Source organism: Dermacentor variabilis, chromosome 9, assembly GCF_050947875.1.
Source record: "Dermacentor variabilis isolate Ectoservices chromosome 9, ASM5094787v1, whole genome shotgun sequence".
NCBI lineage: Eukaryota > Metazoa > Arthropoda > Arachnida > Ixodida > Ixodidae > Dermacentor > Dermacentor variabilis.
Genome location: NC_134576.1, coordinates 151369855 through 151382002, shown reverse-complemented (window position 1 = coordinate 151382002; position 12148 = coordinate 151369855). Strand labels below are relative to the sequence as shown.

The following is a 12148-nucleotide window of genomic DNA, read 5'->3' as shown; positions in this document are numbered from 1 at the left end:
TTGGAAAATCATTAATCTTAATCAATGGAGTGACATTTCACTTAACAATAGCTTCGGACTTCTGATCCATGAGACTGAGGTTGCTGATCTTAACACAGCATTTGGTTCGGTTTTTACTAATGAATAACGTGACAGCTTGCCTGAACCACCACACTTCGCATATCCACTCATGGAAAATTTCACATTCGATTCTATCTGCATTGTCAAAGTAATTGAATCATTGAAGAACTCGTCATCCATGGCAGTAGACGATATAAACGCCAAGGTGCTAAAAAATGCGAAACATGTGTGTAGCCTGTTTTTATCACTCATATTCCAGGAATCACTTCACAGCACTTCAATTCCCCATGACTGGCAGGTGGGCAAGGTCATCCCAGTCTTCAAGAAAGGAAGTCTATCATCACTGAGTAACTATTTCCATAACAAGCGTCTCCCTTAAAATAATGGAACATATGTTATACTTGCATATTGCTAACTTCCTAACATCTGTCCATTTTTTTCACCCAAGTCAACATGTTTTCCGAAAAAATTATTTCTGTGACACCCAACTTGCACTTTTCTTGCACGACTTACATTTAAACCTAAATCGCAATATCCCGACTGACACAATAGTTTTAGATTTCGAAAAAGCATTTGATAAGGTCCCCCATGGTCATCTCTTCATAAAGTTATCCCGTCTTTACATTCACCTGTGTGTTCTAAGCTGGATTCGAGGGTTTTTAACTAACCATCAGCAGTTCATATAAGCTAACTCACACTGTTCATCCTTAACACCCCTGCTTACAGGCGTACCTCAAGGTCTTGTATTTGGTCCCCTCTTTTTCTTAATATACATCAATGACCTGCCTTGTAATATTTCTTCTCATATCCGACTCTTCACAGATGACTGTGTGGTTTACCAAGGAATTACTAACGTCACTGACCATTTCGCGTTACAAGGTGACCTATCATGAATACAAAACTGGTGTAACACTTGGCTCATGCCATTAAATGTATATAAAACAGTGTTTATGTCTAGTCACTGTCACCGTAATTACGATATGCCTAATTATAGCATCAATAACATGCAGATTTCAACGACTGATTCATTCGAATATCTTGGTGTGTATATCTCGGATGACTTAACTTGGACCTGTCATGTTAACCACATAATAAATTCTGCTAATTGTACTTAACAAATTTTTAACATCACATGGATCAAGCAATTAAAACACTATGGGGCTTCAGAGGAAGAGGTAGGTTTTCAGTCTTTATTCTTTAAAACTGAACAATCTTTCATTTTAAGCTATCTTATGTGAAATTATGAAAACTAATGATGCACTAAAGCAAGTACTAAATATGCAGCTGCAGTCATAGAGACAAAGTGTTTTAGATGATGTAGAAGTAAGTGTATAGACACCAGTGTTCTTCTTTGGAAGCATTAAAGTGAATTGTCCTTTGGTGTCTCCTAAAATAGGAAAGGAATTGACATAATCTGTTCAACAACCATAACAGCGAGCAACTGATGACCTAAGCAAGTAGTTTGTTGCAGAAATAGGTCAATATGAGAACAGCTGTCAGTGCAGTTCATCCAAGGCAACTACTTTCTAATAGAATAATCCGTGTTCTGCCCCACATCTAGCAGGAACATTGGAAGCACAAAGTGCACATGCCCAATAACCCACCTTGATTTTCTTCTTGCGGCCACGCTTTTTGGGTGTGCCAGGGCTGTCTTCCTCATCCTCTGGCTGGCCCACCTCGGCCATGCGATAGTGGCAGCCATTCTCCGGAGTCATCATGTATTGGGATTGCTGCTGAAAGTACGATGACCTTACGAATTCAGAGCCCGACTGATGATGCTGTGACGAAGAGTTCTGCTGCTGGTGTGGATGCTGCAACTGGTGCTGCTGTGGATGATGATTCTGATGATTCTGCAAAATATGGGGATTAAGAACATCAAACACACCTCTGTAAACCCCAACATCTCTCAACAAATGACCAAGCACAAGTAATAACTCGAAAAAGCAAGTGTTGCCGAGCAGAAGTAAGCGTATGGAGCTGCTACAAGTACAATAGAACCTCGTTCATGCGTTTTGGAAAAAACCAAGAGAAAAAACGTACTGACTGGGAAAATGTATGATCTGAAGTCGCCGACGCACGTCGCGCTGGTGGTGTTTCGGCGGCCCGAGACGCATCTTGCTGTTTTCCTATTGCGTAGTGTTTTAAGAGGGCGACAGGAAACCAAAACGAAATCGAGTTGGTGAGCGCTGCCGGATGCCGCCGAAGCGAAATGTGATGCCCACATCATGCCGCCTGCAGCAGGTAATGGCGGCGCATTTGGCTTATCGCCTACTAAAAGCCTGCAGTACGCTACCAATGGCACTACGCACCACATGCTGTAAAAGAGATAGGTTAAGATGCTGCTCGCAATAGGTTTGGCAGCGATAGCTGTGAATGTGGCGTGCGAAGATCCGGGCGGACATTCACAGGTACAGGAATAAGAAACTGCGCGCCATCATTTTCACGTGAGACGGGAGGCTATAGTTGTCGATCGAGCGCGCCTCGCATCTTTTCTTGTTTGTGTGGTATCTAGTGGCCGGAAAACGTATACGATCGCAGTCTGCAGCTAGGAACGATGGTGTGTTTCAGTTATCGCCTATTAAAAGCATGCGCTATGCTTCCGACGGCACCACATGCTGTGAAATAGATAGGCGAAGATGCTTATCGCAATAAGATTGGTGGTGATTGCCGTGAATGCCACATGCGTTAACACCGGAAAAGATTTGCTGGTACAGAAATTACAAACTGAGTGCGAGCCGACGTTTTCATGCAAAACGGGTGGCCGGGTATTGCGGTGAAGCTGCTGCAGTGGGCAGCTAATGTACTGTTGTTGATCGCACACGCCTCGCGCATTTTCTTGTTTACATTGAATGAAACATATAATACGATCGCGGTTTGCAACATAATGAACATTGGTGCCGAAGATAGTGTTTTTCGGGAGTGTATGAACCGGTAAAAAATGTGCATAACTATATTGGGTTGTTTTTTGCGTTCTCGATTTCGAACGTCAGCGCCGGGAAAATGTACGTAACAGGAGCGTATCAACAAGGTTCTACTGTATTTCAAATTTCAGCATGCCTCTCCTGCTTGAATGTGCCGCAGTTAGACTACAGCAGCAGGATGTTCACCAAACTGCATTGCTTTGAGAAATGCAACATATCTGAGCACAGGTTCGCCAAATAAACACAACTCACTCCTCCAGGGAATTAGTGCTAAAAAAGGGCGGACGCTTCCAGTACCTGAATCTTTTCATAGTGCTAATTCCTTTCAATGCAAGACCAACAAGCCCAGCAGTTAGGTGCACAAACTCATTCAGAAAAGACATCTTTAGCTTTGGGTTCATGCTGACTCCCTGAAATCAGGCTCAGCTGGCCTCACTTCTACTCAGACTCGCGAAATTAAATTTCCCAGAATCAGACACAACAGGACCCACATGGGCTCAGAATCGCCGTCAGACTCACCAGCTTGTTGCACGTTGTCATTAGGCATCAAAAAAATTTTGAGGATGTTCTGATAGGACGACCAAATTTTGTTTATGCTGCTTTGTGGAAAACACCATGATGCAAGCATGTGCTAGAGGGTGCAGGTGAGTGTGCGTCTCCTCCTCTAGCCTGGTTGTATCTTTGCATGACATCGCTGAGCAGATACATGTCCTATATGCCCTCCGTCTTGAAGGCTATCTCCAACATATGCAAAGGTGGGTGAGCTGAAATGGCTTGTGGCTCCATGTATGCTGTTTTCCTGCACAACTAGTGTTGGAGGTTGCATAATCTCAAGTTTTGGAGATGCATTAAAGTGAGAGGCAGCACGAAGTGTTTGCTCCTCTCTGTTTGTGCTCTTAATCCCACCAGCACTGTGGTGGCAAGTGCTCGTGGTCATCAAGTGAGACCTGTTCATGTTTGCCTGTGTACACACGACACCATGCTTGTTAATTTAATTATAGTAAGCGAATGTTTACTGCAATTTATACGGCTGATAAATCTATGAACCTTACTTCACGCAGTTGTCTAATACTTTGCTATCGCTATCAATGCATTACCTTTCGGGCAATATTGCAACTTTTTTTATACCAAACTGAACTCTTCAGTTTGGTTGCAGCGGTGGCGTAGAGGTAGAACACCCGCCTCGCGTGCAAGAGGTCCATGGTTCGAATCCCGGTGCCGGCAATTTTCCACCAGATTAAAAAAAAAAAAATCCGCGTGTTGATAAAATTGCACAAACAGGCCTGGAGTGCGGCCTGATCCCGGTGACCAGAACCGGTAACGCACTCCCTCACCAGAGCAGGATTGGCCACCCTGGTGCAGTACTTGGCCACAACCTCCTATGAACACAACAATCAAACCCCGGCCCTCAGTCCCCAGCAGCTGCGAAGCAACTGACCACGGCGGCGGTCAGACCTGCGACGCAGCAGAGGGTGCTAAGAATCACTGGCTCCAGACAGGCCGCCATTGGAATATGAACCTGGCAACGTTTAACGCTAGAACGTTATCTAGTGAGGCGAGTCTAGCAGTGCTATTGGAGGAATTAGAGGGAAGTAAATGGGATATAATAGGGCTCAGTGAAGTTAGGAGGCCGAAAGAAGCATATACAGTGCTAAATAGCGGGCACGTCCTGTGCTACCGGGGCTTAGCGGATAGAAGAGAACTAGGAGTCGGATTCCTGATTAATAAGAATATAGCTGGTAACATACAGGCATTCTATAGCATTAACGAGAGGGTGGCAGGTCTTGTTGTGAAACTTAATAAGAGGTACAAAATGAAGATTGTACAGGTCTACGCCCCTACATCCAGTCATGATGACCAGGAAGTCGAAAGCTTCTATGAAGACGTGGAATCGGCGGTGGGGAGAGTGAAAACCAAATGGGCGACTAATGCCCAACCAAACTAATGGGCGACTTTAATGCCAAGGTAGGCAAGAAGCAGGCTGGAGACAAGGCAGTGGGGGAATATGGCATAGGCACTAGGAATAGCAGGGGAGAGTTACTAGTAGAGTTTGCGGAACAGAATAATATGAGGATAATGAATACCTTCTTCCGCAAGCGGGATAGCCGAAAGTGGACGTGGAGGAGCCCGAACGGCGAGACTAGAAATGAAATAGACTTCATACTCTGCGCTAACCCTGGCATCATACAAGATGTGGACGTGCTCGGCAAGGTGCGCTGCAGTGACCACAGGATGGTAAGAACTCGAATTAGCCTAGACCTGAGGAGGGAACGGAAGAAACTGGTACATAAGAAGCCGATCAATGAGTTAGCGGTAAGAGGGAAAATAGAGGAATTCCAGATCAAGCTACAGAACAGGTATTCAGCTTTAACTCAGGAAGAGGACGTTAGTGTTGAAGCAATGAACGACAATCTTGTGGGCATCATTAAGGAGTGTGCAATGGAAGTCGGTGGTAACTCCGTTAGGCAGGATACCAGCAAACTATCGCAGGAGACGAAAGATCTGATCAAGAAACGCCAATGTATGAAAGCATCTAACCCTACAGCTAGAATAGAACTGGCAGAACTTTCGAAGTTAATCAACAAGCGTAAGACAGCTGACATAAGGAAGTATAATATGGATAGAATTGAACATGCTCTCAGGAACGGAGGAAGCCTAAAAACAGTGAAGAAGAAACTAGGAATTGGCAAGAATCAGATGTATGCGTTAAGAGACAAAGCCGGCAATATCATTACTAATATGGATGAGATAGTTCAAGTGGCTGAGGAGTTCTATAGAGATTTATACAGTACCAGTGGCACCCACGACGATAATGGAAGAGAAAATAGTCTAGAGGAATTCGAAATCCCGAAGGTAACGCCGGAAGAAGTAAAGAAAGCCTTAGGAGATATGCAAAGGGGGAAGGCAGCTGGGGAGGATCAGGTAACAGCAGATTTGTTGAAGGATGGTGGACAGATTGTTCTAGAGAAACTGGCCACCCTGTATACGCGATGCCTCATGACCTCGAGCGTACCGGAATCTTGGAAGAACGCTAACATAATCCTAATCCATAAGAAAGGGGACGCCAAAGACTTGAAAAATTATAGACTGATCAGCTTACTGTCCGTTGCCTACAAAGTATTTACTAAGGTAATTGCAAATAGAATCAGGAACACCTTAGACTTCTGTCAACCAAAGGACCAGGCAGGATTCCGTAAGGGCTACTCAACAATAGACCATATTCACACTATCAATCAAGTGATGGAGAAATGTGCAGAATATAACCAACCCTTATATATAGCTTTCATTGATTACGAGAAAGCGTTTGATTCAGTCGAAACCTCAGCAGTCATGGAGGCATTACGGAATCAGGGTGTAGATGAGCCATATGTAAAAATACTGGAAGATATCTATAGCGGCTCCACAGCCACCGTAGTCGTCCATAAAGCAAGCAACAAAATCTCAATAAAGAAAGGCGTCAGGCAGGGAGATACGATATCTCCAATGCTATTCACAGCGTGTTTACAGGAGGTATTCAGAGACCTGGATTGGGAAGAATTGGGGATAAAAGTTAATGGAGAATACCTTAGTAACTTGCGATTCGCTGATGATATTGCCTTGCTTAGTAACTCAGGGGACCAATTGCAATGCATGCTCACTGACCTGGAGAGGCAAAGCAGAAGAGTGGGTCTAAAAATTAATATGCAGAAAACTAAAGTAATGCTTAACAGTCTCGGGAGAGAACAGCAATTTACAATAGGCAGCGAGGCACTTGAAGTCGTAAGGGAATACATCTACTTAGGGCAGGTAGTGACGGCGGATCCGGATCATGAGACGGAAATAATCAGAAGAATAAGAATGGGCTGGAGTGCGTTTGGCAGGCATTCCCAAATCATGAACAGCAGGTTGCCGTTATCCCTCAAGAGAAAAGTATATAATAGCTGTGTCTTACCAGTACTCACCTACGGGGCAGAAACCTGGAGGCTTACGCAAAGGGTTCTACTCAAATTGAGGACGACACAACGAGCTATGGAAAGAAGAATGATAGGTGTAACGTTAAGGGATAAGAAAAGAGCAGATTGGGTGAGGGAACAAACGCGAGTTAATGACATCTTAGTTGAAATCAAGAAAAAGAAATGGGCATGGGCAGGACATGTAATGAGGAGGGAAGATAACCGATGGTCATTAAGGGTTACGGACTGGATCCCAAGGGAAGGGAAGCGTAGCAGGGGGCGGCAGAAAGTTAGGTGGGCGGATGAGATTAAGAAGTTTGCAGGGACGGCATGGCCACAATTAGTACATGACCGGGGTTGTTGGAGAAGTATGGGAGAGGCCTTTGCCCTGCAGTGGGCGTAACCAGGCTGATGATGATGATGATGATGATGAACTCTTCTGGTTCTGTCCAGAATGAGTCAAAAATAAGTTCTTGCTCGTAACAATGATCCCTTTCTTACTGAAGCAGACTACAGACATTGAATATTCCCTTGAAATGTCTGTTCATGTTCATGACAGCGTAAGGTATCAATTACGGTTGAAGTCGCCTATAACAACCTCAGCTATAATGAATGCTCAGTTGTTATGAACGAAGATAGTGCGATGGTCATAATTTTGCACGAGTGACGGCGTCATCCATGAGGTGCAAGGCTTAACCTATCAGCATCGAATTGGATGAAGAAAGTGAGCAGGTCGTAGAACTGATACCATCATCTGAAAGCAAATCAATCATGGTCGAGAACATTGCATCACTGACACAATTCGTCTGCAGCCAAGCTCTTGCTAATGATTTCATTGCCTTATTTTCACATGTCCACTTATTACAAAATTCTTGACTATGACAAACGCATTCTGCGCGACTGTGATGTTCAATATAAGTGGTCTTGACTGTACCCTTTTACACTGTCAAATGTCGCAAAGTGGTTACAGTGTCCACAACCCCAGCTCTTTCTCCCCTTTCACCATCATTGCTTCTTTTCTACAAATTAACCTGAATAACAATCAGTGCACTTTTGCTCACAAATGGAATGCCTTCGTCTGGACATCAAGCTGACATGTTTTCCAAATGTCTCATATTTGTGCCTAGGTAGGAAACGAGTGCTATATGATCTGCTCAAACATGATGTGCATGAGCCTTTTAAACCACACGATACAATCCATGAACAAGCTAATTGTAGTGCTAGTCATAATCATCATCATCAGCCTGGTTACGCCCACTGCAGGGCAAAGGCCTCTCCCATACTTTTCCAACTACCCCGGTCATGTACTAATTGTGGCCGTGTTGTCCCTGCAAACTTCTTAATCTCATCTGCCCACCTAACTTTCTGCCGCCTTCTGCTACGCTTCCCTTGCCTTGGAATCCAGTCCGTAACCCTTAATGACCATCGGTTATCTTCCCTCCTCATTACATGTCCTGCCCATGCCCATTTCTTTTTCTTGATTTCAACTAAGATGTCATTAACTCGCGTTTGTTCCCTTACCCAATCTGCTTTTTTCTTATCCCTTAACGTTACACCTATATTTCTTCTTTCCATAGCTTGTTGCGTTATCCTCAATTTAAGTAGAACCTTTTTCGTAAGCCTTCAGATTTCTGTCCCGTACGTGAGTACTGGTAAGACAAAGCTGTTATATACTTTTCTCTTGAGGGATAATGGCAACCTGCTGTTCATGATCTGAGAATGCCTGCCAAACGCACCCCAGCCCATTCTTATTCTTCTGATTATTTTCTCATGATCCGGATCCGCAGTCACTGCCTGTCCTAAGTAGATGTATTCCCTTACCACTTCCAGCGCCTCGCTACCTATCGTAAACTGCTGTTCTCTTCCGAGACTGTTGAACATTACTTTAGTTTTCTGCAGATTAATTCTTAGACCCACCCTTCGGCTTTGCCTCTCCAGGTCAGTGAGCATGAATTGCAATTGGTCCCCTGAGTTACTAAGCAAGGCAATATCATCAGTGAATCGCAAGTTACTAAGGTATTGTCCATTAACTCTTATCCCAAATTCTTCCCAATCCAGGTGCTAGTACTAATCTTTAAATACCGCTTTATTTTTAAGGAATGAATAATGGCTCGTTACTAGCAATGATCAGTCCCAGTGCCTCTGTTAGGACTGTTTTTTACTCGATGATTCCTACAGCATGTGACAAGTAAGATCAGGGCACATCTCATTAGATGAGTCTGCAATTCCTTGTCTCTCTAAGACATCCATTTTCTAAGATGATCTGCTTCTTATAGCAGTGCCATATTTCCAACGAGCCCCTAAGCAGCTTGTTAAACCACACAAAAGTAAAGATGTGCTGTCATCTGTACAGTTTTATGAAATACTATGCACAACTCTACTATCTGCAAATGTGCACAACCTGCAGTGGAGCTGAGAGGAAAACTACTGGAGATACCATGGCCACCCAGGCACACAGTGCTGCTGCACACTGCCTAAAAATGCATCACACATATTCAATGAACCCAACAGCTGGTGCTGGTGTCTCTAAGCACCACCGAGCATGTTTATAACAGATACAGGGGCGACGACGAAGAAGAAGCGGTCGTCCCTAGTCAGAGATCGGCTCCGTGATTGCTAGCCAATTACGCAGTGCTAATTACCTCGTACCAAAGTTTTGCTTGCACCAATGTGTCCGTGAAGGCGAGCGGCATCGACCGATACCAGCTGACCCCAGAGGTGCTTTGCCATATTTCGTGACTGCTTCTACTGCCGCCGTGCGGAGGATTGCTAGGCTTAGGCGTGTTCCGCGGACACTCGGCCCAACAACACCGTCGCACCGAAAGCGGCCTGCCGTACACCTCGGCGGCTGCCACTCATCAGCTCCGAGATGGAGGCGCCCTCTGAAACAACAATGATCGTGGACAATCACATGTGCGTTCAAGTTCAGGGAACAGAGATATCACCCGAGGAATACCACAGCGACGCTGGATGGACGCTCGCGGGGGAACGCATGTCGAGGCTGCGTCAGCGGACCCCCGCCAGCGGCAAGCCCGACGCACCCGGCGGGTGTCAAACAAGCACGAGGTCAAAATTCTACAAGAACGTCAGAGCCTCGGCCATCAAGGCAGCACGCATGCCAGCCATGCCACTAGAAGAAACCAAGATAGTTGTCAGACCCAGAGGGGGACTGGACATCGTCAAGACCGGCACCACCACCGTCGCTGCGGCCATACTCGCTACGGCCAAGATCACGAGCGAGGAAAGCGCAGCGGACACCATCTGCCCCAACACACAACAGAACATCATGGTCGTAAGTACACCGAACGAAGACAACGCGGCAAGGTACGCTAAAATCCAGGAAATATCCATTCAAGGCAAACCCTACGAGGTCAGCGCATATCGCACGGCACCTCACGACACCGTGAAGGGCGTCATCAGAGGCATCCCCATCAACGCGAGCGCCGAAGAGCTAGATAGAAAGATCGTCAACGAGAGGAACCCGCTAGCAGTGGCCTCAAAAAGGATTGGAAGCACGACCACTGCGATTGTGGTGTTCCAGAGGCCCAAGGTACCGAACTTTGTCCGATACGGAGTCACCCTGATTCCGTGCCGCCTCTACAAGAAACAGATCGACGTCTGCCAGCAGTGCGGCCGAGTGGGACACCGCAAGGACGTTTGCCCGACCCCCACAATCAAGACGTGCCTGGCCTGCGGACTCGCTAACCCTACAGAAGACCATCGCTGTACCCCAAAATGTCAGTTGTGTGGAGGCGAACACCCGACCGGAGACCGAACGTGCAAGGCGAAATACAAGATCCCCTACGTAGTGCGCAAGCGACAATGGGAGCGCCGACAGGCCGAACGCCAGCTGCTGTCGGAGAGCGATTTCCCGCCACTGGACAAGCCGCCAGCTGCGCGAAAGTCAAGGACCCCATCGGAAAACCGCGCGCCCAAATCCAGAGACAGCAGTTGTTGCAAGAGAAGCCTCAGCAGGAAAACGTCACCGTCACGTGAGCGAGTGAGCTGGGTCAACGCAGCGAAAGGAAACAACATAAGGAACGTGCAGAAAATCACCGAAACCACGAAGAAAGAAGATATTAATAAGGTCCGGGAGGCAAATGAGCTCCTAAGACACGAAAACACGGCGTTGCGAGCGACCATTAACAACCTCACGAAAGAGATCGCCGAGATTCGTCAGTTGCTGCTATGCAACAACGAGCCTCTACAGAGACCCCCGCCAAGCACAAGCAAGACCGAGGAAACGACAACGAACATCCAGGAGAAAGCCATAGAGGAACTGGCACCGAAGAAGCGAGCCATCGAGGCCACGCACACGCAAACAGAAAACGATCGGCATTGACAGCCTCGAAGCGAAATTCGAAGCGACATTCAGCAAACTCGAACAGCTAATCACGACAAACATCGCAGCAGTGACAGCACTGAAACAAACAATGGAGACCTACCGAGCCGATAACACGAACAGATTCGCCTACATCGAAAGGACCCTACAGCCGATGGTAGGCCACCCGACGTTTGCGCCCCTCTTCGCGCATCATCCACCCAACCAGGGAGCCCCGTACATGGCAACGCAATCATGGCCGCCAACGCAACACCAGCAGCAGCAGGTGTAACCGCGTGGCAGTGGAACTGTCGCGGCTTCGGAAGGAAGAAGGCAGTCATCCAACAGCACATCGTACATGCCGCGCGCAAGCCAGACGTTATACTACTACAAGAGACACTAACCGACGCACCGTCCCTCCCTGGCTACAGAGTGCACAAGGGACCGCCCGACGGCAGAGGCCTGTGCACCCTGGTCAGGAAGGGACTCACGTTCGTCGAACATGAGCTGCAAAGCAATCTCAAGATCGAGCACACACTGACCGAAATCATCCCTGGCAAGAAGAGAAAAGGAAGCATATTTCTGCTCAACGTCTACAGCAAGCCATCTCAGAGAAAACAGAGATTCAAGACATTACTGCACAGAGCCAGCACCGCAGCGGGCCGTAACACCCTGATCGCGTGCGGAGACTTCAACGCGATGAACCCTGCCTGGGGCTACAACAAGTACACAGCAAAGGGCCGCGACCTGTACCAAGACGCCACGGAACTCGACTTCACCCTCATCACGGACCCGACACATCCGACGAGAATTGGTAACTCCGTGTCCCGGGACACCACTCCAGACCTCACGTTCGTCAAGAACGACATCCAGGACGCGATCACCTGGAGAAACACGGGGAACGACCTAGGCAG

The 12148-nt window shown here is 46.8% G+C and overlaps 1 protein-coding gene across 5 annotated transcripts in view; it reads right to left on the bottom strand.

The window, feature by feature from the left end:
• Positions 1-12148, bottom strand: part of LOC142557839 (uncharacterized) — a 265220-nt gene that overhangs the window by 178468 nt on the left and 74604 nt on the right. For all 5 annotated transcript variants that reach the window (XM_075670036.1, XM_075670038.1, XM_075670037.1 and 2 more), the window contains one exon: positions 1665-1910. In XM_075670036.1, coding sequence (XP_075526151.1) covers positions 1665-1910 — 246 coding nt within the window. The remainder of the gene's footprint in view (positions 1-1664; positions 1911-12148) is intronic.